General features: G+C 40.8%; 1 protein-coding gene across 6 annotated transcripts in view; it reads right to left on the bottom strand.

Annotated features, from left to right (window-relative positions):
* Positions 1-13,076, bottom strand: part of pnpla6 (patatin-like phospholipase domain containing 6) — a 50,225-nt gene that overhangs the window by 5,847 nt on the left and 31,302 nt on the right. For 3 of the 6 annotated variants that reach the window (XM_084716130.1, XM_084716132.1, XM_084716131.1), the window contains exons 25-31: positions 12,832-13,014; positions 12,455-12,573; positions 11,725-11,881; positions 10,653-10,769; positions 10,104-10,173; positions 5,150-5,266; positions 1,956-2,072 (exon numbers count right to left, since the gene is read on the bottom strand). In XM_084716130.1, the coding sequence (XP_084572256.1) occupies positions 1,956-2,072; positions 5,150-5,266; positions 10,104-10,173; positions 10,653-10,769; positions 11,725-11,881; positions 12,455-12,573; positions 12,832-13,014 (880 nt within the window). The remainder of the gene's footprint in view (positions 1-1,955; positions 2,073-5,149; positions 5,267-10,103; positions 10,174-10,652; positions 10,770-11,724; positions 11,882-12,454; positions 12,574-12,831; positions 13,015-13,076) is intronic. The other 3 variants (XM_084716133.1, XM_084716135.1, XM_084716134.1) reach the window with 2 other exon arrangements.

The following is a 13,076-nucleotide window of genomic DNA, read 5'->3' as shown; positions in this document are numbered from 1 at the left end:
ATGAACAGAGCTTGGGCGATAATGGAACATGATTCCCATACAAAGACCAATAACTCAGTCCAGAGCTTTGTGAAATATGGCTGAGTACAATACAGTGTTTATTTAACTACAGAGACAGACTCTGGGGAGTTTTCATCTGCGCACCATGATGGAAGCTAAAAACAGTTCATGTCTTACCTCTGTAAACATTATAGCAATGTGCACATTTGGTCTGGTGTATATTTAAGATGCTTTCTGGTAATGAGAATGTATTTAATGGTGCGCGGACAAAAAAAAGCTCCTCCCCTCTTTCTAAACAGACTTTACTCATTTTTACTCTGTGTGAAATAGAAGAAAATACTTTTTTTAAAAATGAAGCTTCAGTATAAAGCACAAATATGTAGGGCTGGGCAATATGGGTGTGATCATTATCACAATATGAAGAAACATATGTTCCAATATCATATATTATCAGTCAAAACTCCTCATAGTTGTAAAACAAAAACTTCAATAACTAATTTTGATTTGTTGACAACAGAATGATACAGTATGATTCTGGTGAAAGTCCCTAAACAGTAATGAATTATTGCCAAGCCCTGCAGAACAGTGCTCATTTCGACATGAGGGGAACCAGACTTCAATCTCAAAGCAGACTGGCATCTTATGGCATTGGAAAATTGCAAATGAAGTTATAGTTTTAAAGGGATAGTTCGGATTAGTGTATTAATTGCCGCAGATGGCGGTTGGCATGCCCCAACTTTGGAGAAGTAGAGAGGATTAACAATATGAACGCTAAGTAATGCACTGCTGTGGGCAGGGTCAGCAGCAAAATGTATTTTAGCCACTGTTTGAGATTATTTTTACCACTTTACCTTGCCATCAGACAGCTTTTTCTGATGGGAAACCGCTATTATGTAAGCTAAATATGTATCACTCTGTCTTGCTCAACCAAACTCGTAGTAATTTTAAACCGCAGAACATGAAAGTTGCTGGACTGCCGCTGCCTTGATTTGTTAGCATTATTTTGTGACTTTGGTGCTTTAAATGGATAGTTTGGATTCATCAAAGTCACACAATAACACAGACAAACTAACCAATTGAGGCAATGGCAGACCAGCAACTCCCGTGTTCTGTGAGGTAAAATTTTTTCCTTAAGGAGTCTGGCTGCTTCATAGAGATCAGTATTTGGCTCATATTACAGCAGGATACATCGGAAAAAGGCAGTCTGACAGCAAGTTAAAGCTGTGAAAATATTCTAAATACAGCTTATACATAAACTGATATAGGTTTTTTTAGGTGGACCTTTATGTTTTGCTGCTGACACTGTAGACAGCATTACATTGCTTAGCTTCCTACACTGGTTCTCCTGCAGCTTCTCCAAACTGGGGGTGTGCTGATGTATTGCAGTTAATACACTAACTATATACCTCATAGAAAAATTGATCTGAATTATCCCCCTGCTCTCCAATTTCAACTCAACAACTTTCTGACACCAGGCTGCTTGACAGAGAAATACCACATCCCCCTTAATCAATGTGGTATTTCTTAGTTCAAGTGAAAACTTGTCATCCACTTTACAATACAGCTGTAAATGCTGACTTTTTCCCCATCTAGGAATACAGAATATTTCAAGGTCTGATAGATTGTTTTCTCACTAAAGTCACTCAGTTTTTAACTTATTTTTGTAAATGTGGTTGATTATGACTCAGTTTGTCTTATTTGATGATCTAAACCGGCTCAATATCCAATCAGATGGGGAAAAACTCAGCTCACTCCTCCACCACCACCTGGACTTCCCTCCATCAGCATTATGAAGTTTCTATATACTTACCCAGCCTACAAACAATTTAATTAAAACCCCTCATAACAATCATCCCCATCTCTCACTCCACCTCCCCACTCCTCTGGGAGAACAGGAGTTTGGTGGACATTGAAGATTGGGTGGGGGTGGGCTGGGGAGTACCACCTCTACTTGCCTGGCAGGTTGTTGATGTAGCCACCGTCCATTAGCAAGTTGCCATCTTTGGGGTCGCAGAGAGGCGGCAGATACCCAGAGAGGGTCATGCTCGCTCGCACATAGCGCCACAGAGAGCCTGACACACCGGGGAGGGAAGGAGGGAGGGAAGGAGGAGGAAGGGGGGGGGATAACATCTCAATAACGTTTGCTATATGTTTCAGGTTAGTGTCGACACAGACCGCAGTCCAAACACCAGAGGGAAGTAGCCGATCCCTGCCAAGGCAAGGACTGCGGTTCTGTCCACCTTTAGACTCTGTTGTACACCACTGCAAACCTCATTACCTTGCACAGAGGCCCTGTGTGACTTGTGCATAAGGTAAAAAAGTAAATGGCAACCATCACAGAGCACCAAGGCGGTTTGGATCTCCAAACTGTGTCTCAACAGCAGCGCTTTGGAGCATGTCATCATAGGAATTTGCTCCTGAAGTTTGTACAAAATCCACAGATACTGAATATTTAAGCTGAAGCCAATCATCACAATCTTGGGGAGAAGAAGTTGAAATTATTATAATGGACCTACTTAAACTGCCTACATGTCAGAGGAGGAGCAGCGGTAGATGTTGTGACAGTGTTTGAAGATCCTTCACCGTGAACATGGCAGGGAAGCACCCAGCCTGCCCAGTCTTGCAGTTCAGCTCAGTGCCAGCAGAGGGGGCAGGAGCAGGCCGGGTGCTGCATGGGTTGGAAGGATAGGGAGCACCGCAGAGAAAAGCGAGGGGTGCAACTGTGCATGGAGTATATGTGAATTCTGAGGCAGAATTTATCTTACTGCAATACGGTTTCAGAGGGATTACTTACTACCACCTACGGCTTTCCATTTGTTTACTTTGGATTTATTCTAACTTCAGGGCTTTATTCAGTTTGTACAGGAGCTTCAATGGGCAACAGCAGGATCCAGAACACATATTCTTGAATAATTCAAAAGAAACAGAAAAATAAAAAAGATAACACATGCCATCAATATATATCCATGAGAAATATATAGATTGGCTCACAGAGTCTAGCACTGGCATGCACATAGAAGCAAGCAAAGCCAGGGGAGAGGACAGGTGCTGTGTAGGAGAGACTGGACATGTTCCTGTAGGTGGACGTGATTGAAATGAAACAGAAGCACATGGACCTCCTTATGGGAAACAAGCTGCAGTTCAATCCAAAGGGCAGACACATTTAGGCCCACCGAAACGCACGATGATCCACAACGACAGACAGATGCGATGTTGACATGGTGTAGCCCTTCGCTGTCTCCTATGAGCTTTCCTTTAATCAGAACAAACACGGTACTGTCTGGTCTCTGTAAGAGTTCTCAACCTGAAAATCCAGCTAAATCCACACCAGTCAAAGTTTGATTTACGTCGGCCAAGCTGAGCTACTTGTAAGTAACTGTCTTTTTGTAAATGTACAAACAAGCGAGTATGGTGGTGCATGAAGACATCAGTGTGAACAAGCCACATCCAGAACTTTATATATTAATATATAAAACCCCATTTCCAAATAAATTGGGATGTTGTGTGAAATGTAAATAAAACAGAATGCAATGATTTGCAAAAACATTTTGATCCATATTCTTTTGAATACAGTACAATGACGAGATATTTAATGTTCAAACTGATTAACTTTATTGTTCGTTAACGTTATTGTTCATTTCAAAAAAGTCAGTGCCAGAGCAAAAAAAGACTGGGAAAGTTGTGGAATGCTAAAAAACACCCGGGTGGAAAATTCCACAGGATAGCTGGTGACACTTTCACGATTGAGTATTAAAGGGGCAAAGGGGGATGGGACAGGGTTGTTTTTTAATTTGTCATAGGATTGGGATGGGACAGGAGCATTTTTGTTGGGGTGGGATGGGATAGGAGAGAAAATCCACTCCTGTGTCATTCTCTACTACTAGTGCATGTTAAGACTCTGCCATGCAAACAGAAAGCCATCGGTCAACAACATCCAAAAATGTCACCAGCTTCTCTTAGCCAAGCTCATCTGAGAGGGAATGACGGAAAGTGGAAAAGTGCCCTGCGGCCCTGATGAATCCACATTTCAAACTGCTTTTGGAAATCACGGACACCGTGACCTAAAGAGGAAAAGGACCATCAAAATTGTTACCAGCACAAAGTTCAAAAGCCAGCATCTGATGGCAGAGGGGTGTGTTAGTACCCATGGCATCATGGATAACTCAACCATTAATGCTGAAAGGCACATACTACTTTTGGAGCAACATATGCTGCCATCCAGACGACATCTTCTTCAGGAATGTCCCTGCTTATTTCAGCAAGACATTGCCAAGACACATTCTGCATGTGTTACAGCAGGATGGCTTCATAGTAAAAGAGTTCAGGTACTAGACTGACCTGCCTGCAGTCCAGACCTGTCTCCCACTGAAAATGTGTGGCACATTGTGAAGCACAAAATACAACAGAGCCCTCGGACTGTTGAGCACTTGAAGTCATATATCAAGCAAGAATGAGAAAGAATTTCACTTTTGGAACTTGAACAATTAGTGTCCTCAGTTCCCAAACACTGACTGAGCGTTGTTAAAAGAAAAGGTGATGTAACAACTTTTTTAGAGTGTGTTTGGAGTGAATATTTACAAAAAAAACCAATAAAGTTAATCAGTTTCAACATTATGTATCTTGTCTTTGTACTGTATTCAATGTTACTATGTTCAGTATATGTTGAAAAGGATTTGCAAATCGGTGCATTCTGTTTTTATTTATGTTTTACACAGCATCCCAACTTTTTTGGAGTAGGGGTGGTAAAGGGGAAGATTTTAGCGAATACAGGACACCAGAAGAAGCCAGACCATCATGCATCCCTCTATGACCCAGAGATGTCCAGACATGCGTGGACAGAACCTCACATTTAATAAGAAAGTTAAGGTCAGCGGTTATTTTAGAGGAGGTGCCAAGTCAACTGGATAAAGTGTGTTGTGTGAGTACGAAACAAAAACCCAATTGTCCTAATGGCCAGTGAGTCTTTTCCTAAGAGTCTTTCCTTCCAAACCATGGGCTCCCAGTGTCCACCTGGTCTGGGTGGGGTTAGTTACGAGTGAGAACTTGGGAGGGAGAGGACAAGAAAGAGGGGGAGGGTAGCCGAGTGGTTGATTGTCGACTTGGGGATGAGGGGGAGGAGGTTTTGGTGAGCGGGTGTTTAAAATCTGACCTGGGACATTGTTAACATAGCAACCATCCACAAGCAAGTGGCCATCCTTGGGGTCGCACAGGGGAGGTAAATAGGGGGTGTAGGAGGCGCTGGCTCTAACATAGCGCCAGACGCAACCTGTCGGGAAATGGAGATGGAGAAGGAGGAACACATCAAATATGGGCCGGACTCCACGTCACAGATGGAAAAAGAGAGAGAGAGAGAGAGAGAGAGATAGAAATAGAGATAGAGATAGAGGGAGAGAGAGAGAGAGAGAGAGGGAGAGAGAGAGAGAGAGAAGAATGCTGAAAAAGAGAGGATATGGAGGGTGAGAGAAAGAAATGGAGAGACAGAAATGCCCGCAACATAGAGAAGAAGAGTGCTTGAAGCTGCCAGGAGTAAGACAGAGGAAGGGTAATACAATATCAACAAAACTATTTACTCATGCCAAACGTTTCTAACCAAATGTAGTAAAAAAAATAAAAAAATAAGACCAATTTAAAAAAAAACATATTGTAGGACTACTCCATGGCCAATGAAATTGAACTATTCAAAGGCTAATTAAGGAAGTAAGGAATCACCATGACATCATGCTAACAACTTCCAGGTAGAAAACTGCCAGTTGATTGGAATTGCTGAGACATGTAGAATCAGCAAACTTGTTTATTTCTGCTGTTATTTTCAGCTGTCACTGTAACGGTCATGATGCTACCTATCTGATTTTTCTGCTGTGATTATTTCATGCGCTGCGTTGCTTTGCTGTCGTCTTTGTTGACCACTCAATACCGACGGTTGTTTCTGAGAAATCCGTCACTATCCAGGCAAAGTTTACAGACGAAACGATGATACTCTCTCAGTTGTGTCCTCGCTTGGTTTATTTCGTGTACCCCGTGTTTGACTGTCTGTGTCCGGTTGCAGTTTATGCTGCAAAATAGCGAGACCAAGAAGCTTCCTTTGGTTTGTATCTATTTCTTTGAAAGAGAGAGCATAGTGATCAAAGAGACTGAATGGGATGAGGGATTGTAGCAAGAAATCCAGTTTCTGATTTCCAAATTCAGTTTCTGATTGTTCCACAGTGGTTATGTATAAACCTCAAACACCCACCAAGCCCTCACACAGCCACACAATCCTGATTTGGTCTGAATACAGTCTGTTTTGGGTAAACTCAAGCTGTCATTTTCTTCAGTTTGTGGCACAACAGGTAAATTACAACTAGGCTTGGGCAGTTAAAAGATATTACAGTATCCTAGGACAATCCCGACAGTATGATTTTCAATACTGTTCTACATAAAGACTCATCCTTCTATTAAACTGATGAGGAGAAGCTGTGTTGCAGTACACAGCACATACCACCAGGGGTCAGTCTCTGTGCTGCAGTGCAACTAAGCAGTCAAACATGGTGTCCAGGAGATAAATTTGCAGCTCTAACTAGTAAAAATGAAGAGAAATGGTTCTGCCCTGGGAGGATTTGGGATTTAATCATGATGATAAAGGCAAGACATCAAACACTGTATACTACTAACTGGTCAGAGTAGTGAATCACAGTAAGTGTGTAACTTCAGTGAGTATGAAAGAGGGCAAGGGACAGACTAATTATAGTTTACCAGGGCAGAAAGTGACAGAGGAAGCGCGCTGAGAGGAGGAAAAGATGCGCAGTGAAGTTGTCGGCCTGGCAGTAAATGTACAGTTTAGTTTTGAGTTTGTCAGTGAATAAAAAGCGAAGCTTATCAAGACTGAAGCAGAGTCCTGAGTGTGTGTTGTTTCCCAGCTGTGGGAATAGTGTTGCTATGACAATCAGCTCCGTCTATGTTAGGACAGTCGAGTTGGGCCGTTTTACACAATAGCATCATAATACTGTATACCCTGGTAAAATGTCAGGGATTTATGAAGGTATGAAAAAATAGATACCACCCAAACCTTTTCATCTCCAACCTAACGTCAGTGAAAGCATCTAACACGTATTTCAAATGAATTAGATGCATACAGTTTAAAATAACAGCATGAAAATAGAAAACATTCAACGTGCTGCCATTAAATTATATGTATGTGACGCAGGGGTTTTCTACCCAGAGGTTATTGTAAACAACCATTGTGATTCATTCTGTAATAACATTTGCTCAGAATTATGACAGGAAACAAAAATATACACACAATAAGATTTTGAGAGTGTGCTACAAACAAGACAATTGAGGCTACGTATCACTGAAACCAGTATGTGATATAAATAACAACAAACATGTTGGATGACACTAGATGTATGTAAATTAGCTTTACAAAAAGTAAGAAAAACAGCAATGGTTGATGTGTTCATTAAGCATAGTAAGAAAATAGTATTAGCGTGGTTAGATATCTGGTCTGACAAGCAAGATGGGCAGAAGACAAGCAGAGAGAGAGAGACAGAAAAGTGCAGGAAGAGGCTGAAAGATAAAGAAAGAGAGAGCCCACCATTTCAATAAATGCTGCTGGGCATTAAGCTAAATGCTCCAAACTGTAGAATGAAACTGAAAGGAAACTGGACAAAGGACGTAATGTTAACCAGTGGCACTGTGAACCTTACACCTGCCAAAGTGAACTACAGTTACTCTTTTTTTGTGCAATGGCTGGAGCCAAGGTGACATATTCAGAATAGCACCACCCTAGCAATGTTTGACAAAAGCACACCAGAAAAAACTACAGAAAGCAGAGAATGGAGGTAAAGGAGTGGGAGAAGCAACATGGGATGTCATTAAGGAGCGAGTAGGGGGAGGCAAGGTGGAGTGTTCTGGATCCTACATGTTGACATGGACGCAGGAGGGGAATCAACGCCTACACAGGTTATTTTGCCTATGGCGTAACCTACAGATAGGCAGCTCTGTGATGTCTCTCTATGTACAGAAAGACCTGACATACATATATGCATTATCACAAATGTGATGGACAAGAAAATGATGAAACAGCTAGAGCTTTATCAGTTTAGTTTATGAAAAGGAAAAAGTTAAGACGAGGAGTTTAATGGAGACAGAAAGGAAAATTAAGATTTATAAACAGAAAAATGGTAAAATACTAAACAGAAAGAAAGAAAGAAAGAAAGAAAACCTAGTGCAATAAAGTAAGAGAGGCAGATGATGGGAACAATGAGACAGAGAGAAGAAAAGGCTTTGCTCCAGCAGTTAGTTCATACACATGCCAAGATGCAAACATTCATTGTTTCCCTGCAAACTCCTCAAATCCAGTAATCAGCATGAATTACAATCACTGAAAACATTTACAATGAAGGTAGTAATGCCTTATTTTGATGCACAATGCGATTGAAATGCGATGCACTGGATTTGTGGGGTTGGTTGGGGGTCCTTTCAGGCTAAATCTACTTTAGCTAATGTTAGTGATGGTGCATTTCTATGCATATTATCAAACAGAACACATTTGCCTTTATATCAGCTAACACAGACACAAGCAAATAAACATCTACACTGATTTCTTCTGAACAGATTTAGTGAAATTACTTTCTAAGCCCGAGGCAGGGGGGCTTACTCCAAACCAGATTGAAACTGGTATTTTTGTAGAGGCAAAATAAGCGGGGTCGCGACTAAAATGAAGCATCCTTTGATGGCTGTAATGCAGACTGGCGTATATTACAGCCTTTACACAGTGACTCTACACTCTGAGCCTCATGTTTTAGGATTGTATCCATTTAATTTTAGTAGTTTCAATATGTTCACTACTTCGTTGTGAGGAACCTTTCTACTTCCAGTGAGAATTACGAATCTTCCTAACTGGAAGCAAGAGAGCAAACCTGAGCTGATAGAGGGAGAAAAATTTTCCAGATATATATAGTGATGTCATAGCGGCGCCACTTGTAATATTTCCCTCTGCAGATGAGTAAGTTAAGTGTCTACGTTATTTATTGAGAACTAACCTAGTTTTCTTAAGTCAGACTTGTTTCTATATAGTTGGAGGACAGTCTATTTTACTTTTAACTCCCAACAGCTCTGTGTTTATCTTCCAAACCTCATCTTTTGAGGATATTCCCACAAAAAGGCTGCCATAGCTTATATATAATGTGTCATTTCTCAGCCTTGTTAGTCTCTTGCCTTCCCTACTGACTGCTTTGATGATGGGAAACAGAAACGTCAAAGATGTAAGCATCGATTTTGACCAAATGAAATAGTCTGGAGGTGAAGCAAGTGTGCAAAACTTTGCTAAAATAGGGTGACACGGTGCTGAGCCTGTTCAGGTTAGGACATCCTCATTGGGGAAAAAAAACCCCAAAAGCAATCAGCTGTTTACCCGCTTGCTTGATCGTGTGGCTTCCAGTTAAGCAAGAGGCATCACAAGGTCCTACAGCATGTGAAGAAAACTATTAAACTGGAGTCGCAGTAACTATACAGGCTTTCATCAGCAGGAGTTTGAGAACACACCAGCTTCAATTTAGATTGGAGTAAACCAGCTGTAATCCAAGGGCATGCAGTTCAGTCACTCTAGATGATGCGTAACACTGTTAAATCTTTGTGTATCCCTCCAAGTTGTGCCTAACTGCTCATACAATATTTATAGGCTTGTGTGTAAAGGATAAAAAATGCCTGAAGTGAAGTCTGAAATCGAGTGCAACAACAATATATTTGCTTAGTAACAGCTTTAGTTACTGTGGCATTTACTCCTGACTGACTGCTGCAAGCATTACTCACTGTTTAATTACTTCAGGAACATGAATTGATGATGCCAATTTCACACATTAGTTTTCTGTCAATCAGAGCAGTATTATTGATTTGAGTTGTGTTAAATGTTTAGAGACTTAAGCAATTACTCATGCCCTTTGTGTATGTATGCGTTTGTGTTTGCATGTATGTGTGCACATTTACAGCTATCGTATAATATAAAAAGCAATGTAACAGTCCTGTTTTGAGCTGGTCTAAACTTTAAAGCATTCAGCCGAACACCAATCGTAATATGACAGAGATGGGTGGCGGCCCCTGCAGTCAGCTCAGCTGTCACTTACCATCCTGGTGAACACGCATGGCTGAAGCTGTGATGTCAGTGGTGACGTTGAAGTATGGCAGCCACAGGTCCTGGGGACACAGACAGTATTTCAGTGTCATTAACCTTATTATTGTTTTCCCAGTGACTGATATAAAATCATGACACACTTGTGCAGGGCTGTAACTGACGATTATTTTCATTATAAGTTAATCTACTGACTATTTTCTCAATTAGTCCATAAATATATAAAATGGTTAAAATGGTATTTACTATTTCACAAAACCCAAGATGACTTCAAACGTCTTGTTTTGTCCACAACCCAAATATATTCAGTTTACTGAGGGGACTAAAGAGGACTAGATAAACCAAAGAGGACTAAAGAAATCAGAAAATACACATATCCAAGAAGATGAAATCAGAGAATTTGGACATGTTTTTCCTTGGAAAATGACTCAAAATGCTAAATATAATAACAGACTAATCGTTACAACTCTACCCTTGAGATTGTCTTACTCCAGCGGAAAATAAACACTCCCTGAACTTGAACAAAGATTCTTCAATCCCTCACCTCTGCTTGCTTGTCCTGGAACACTTTATAGATGCTGGTGTTGAAGGCAGACCCAGAGAACATGGAGGTGATGGGATAGGTCAGGTCCAGGACTGTTTTAAACACAGAGTTCATTGCCTGTTGAGAAACAAAACACAGAGAAACTGGATGGTAAGTCTGGTATTTCTTATCAGCTGCTGGGAATTCCTACAGTTAAAAAAGTTGAATTGAAGGCTGCTGGATACATTAAACCTTTTTCATTTTTAGAGCAAAGTTTAAAAATTATCATCTTAAGGCCTTTTCACACAGAACTGGTATTACCTGGGGACATCTAGCATTTGTAATAATTGCGGAGGTCATCTGCTATGTCTGTAATTTGTTAAGTTAAAATGTCACTGCAAATGATTCACCATATTTCATCAAACACAAAGGTCATGTGATAATATTAGTTCTGTGTAAAGTGGCATCTTGGTAGAGGGGTCGCTTTTTTTTTTTTTCAAGAGGTTTTGTTTTCCTTGCACTTTTTTTTTCTGCTTCATTCCCGATTGAGAATTATAGAGGCTGCATCGCTGAAGTTTTGACAGCATTCTGGGTGCAAATTCAGGCAGCTCATTGCTCTCGTCATTCAGGAAGCTGATGTTATCCGTCAACCATCATACATCATATCTGATGGATGTCAGTAAATTTGAGTAAAATATAGAGTTTGCATATCCTGTGTGAATGTGAAACACAGTCAGTTTGTTTTTTTTTTTTTTTTTTAAAAAGTATCTATTCTTTTCTTTTCATTTCTTTCTTTTCTTTTACTGTTAGTTTCTTTCTGTCTTTATAGAGAACAGTGTCTATATAGGTTTTGTATATTTTTACTGATTATCTTTATATTGCATGTGTATTTATATATCAATAGTCCCTATATGTATAAATCTATTCATGAATTGTGCACCCTGGATTCCACTCTCAATAAAATGTTTGAATATAACAGTCATGAGGGGTAATTTCTACATCCCTTGTAATACTAGTCCTGTGCAAACAAGGCTTTAGACATAGTGGCAACTGGTGAGACAGAAATGACTGAATAATGGATATAGAGCTGGACCTTGGACCACTCTCTGGCTCTTTGTTTGGTTCTGACGGCACTCCTCTCCTCAGCGTACAGTGCACCAATGAATGAGCCGATTGAGGTCCCTCCCACTATGTCAATAGGAATCCCCGCTTCCTCCATAGCTTTGATCACACCCACATGAGAACAGCCCCTGCATGAGGGAAGACAGACGTGTTTGAGAACAGTCAGGTGGACGATCGTTAGAATTTAGTGTCAACGAAAACATACAAATCATTGAAGTTTCAACATAGAGGAAATTAACACAAGACTGTTAGGTGTATTTTGACATTATAAAAGGAAGTTTAGAGTTTCTGACAGATTACATAACATTTCCATCAGGTGGGTAAACTCAACTGTTAAAGGGACAGTTCACTCACAAAAAATACATTTGAAAATTTCAAAACCAGCGTCTCTTTCCAAAAACATGACACAGTTACTCAAGATAATTCACAGAAAGTAGTTCCAAAAGATTCTAAAGTAGTTCCAGTAGAGCCTATTGGAGAAAGAAAGTAGTTCCTGCATGAAACTGCTCACAACAAGGTCTGTGGATTATTTTGAGCAACCTGGTCATGTTTTTTGCAAGGAGAGACGGGTTGAGAATTTTTCAAATACATTCTTCATCGTTTTCAGCAACACAGGACTGCCAAGAAGGCAGACATCTCTACGGTTGATATCTCCAAAACTTTTTTTTTTTTTTTTGTATCATGCACATTTCTCTGCTCACCTGGCTCCTCCTCCTCCCAGCACCAGGGCGATGCTGTTTCCAGTCAGGACTCGGGCCAGCCGAGAGAAGTCACTGTGCCTGTCTGCTGTTTTCTCAAACACCTTCTCATACACCTCCCTCTGCACAAACACGGAAAATACACATGAAAATACAGCAACACAAGACCAGCATTCCTACACATTTTTCATGTTGAAGCTCCATGGATTCATCACGTCATCGTGTTTTTAGTTTACAGTTATGAAGGAGTCGCTCATCAGTTTCACTGTCCACTAGGTCACCTCTTCTAGTTCTAGCTCATATAGCATACCATAATATAGTAGAAATGTAGTATACTAAAGAATAACAGCCAGAAAATGACAGCAAAGTTTGCTTCGTACTAGTTTGCTGGGACTACGTCGGGAGAAGACCCTGCGGGGACACTTGAGGTGCAGATGCCCGGAGCACCAGCTACGCATGTTGAGCCACTCAACAGTCCTGGAGGGGCCCGGCCCATCCTCTTTGTGCAGGAGAACCAGCTGCTTCAGAGCTCGCACTGCTGTGTTCTCCAGCATCTGCTCCAACTGGAGGGCAACAGAAGAGGTGGGAAACAGAGACAGAGAGAGAACTTATTCGTATTTGAAAG

Source organism: Lutjanus erythropterus, chromosome 3, assembly GCF_056507025.1.
Source record: "Lutjanus erythropterus isolate fLutEry1 chromosome 3, fLutEry1.hap2, whole genome shotgun sequence".
Lineage (NCBI taxonomy): Eukaryota > Metazoa > Chordata > Actinopteri > Lutjaniformes > Lutjanidae > Lutjanus > Lutjanus erythropterus.
This window is presented reverse-complemented; position numbering and strand designations above follow the sequence as displayed.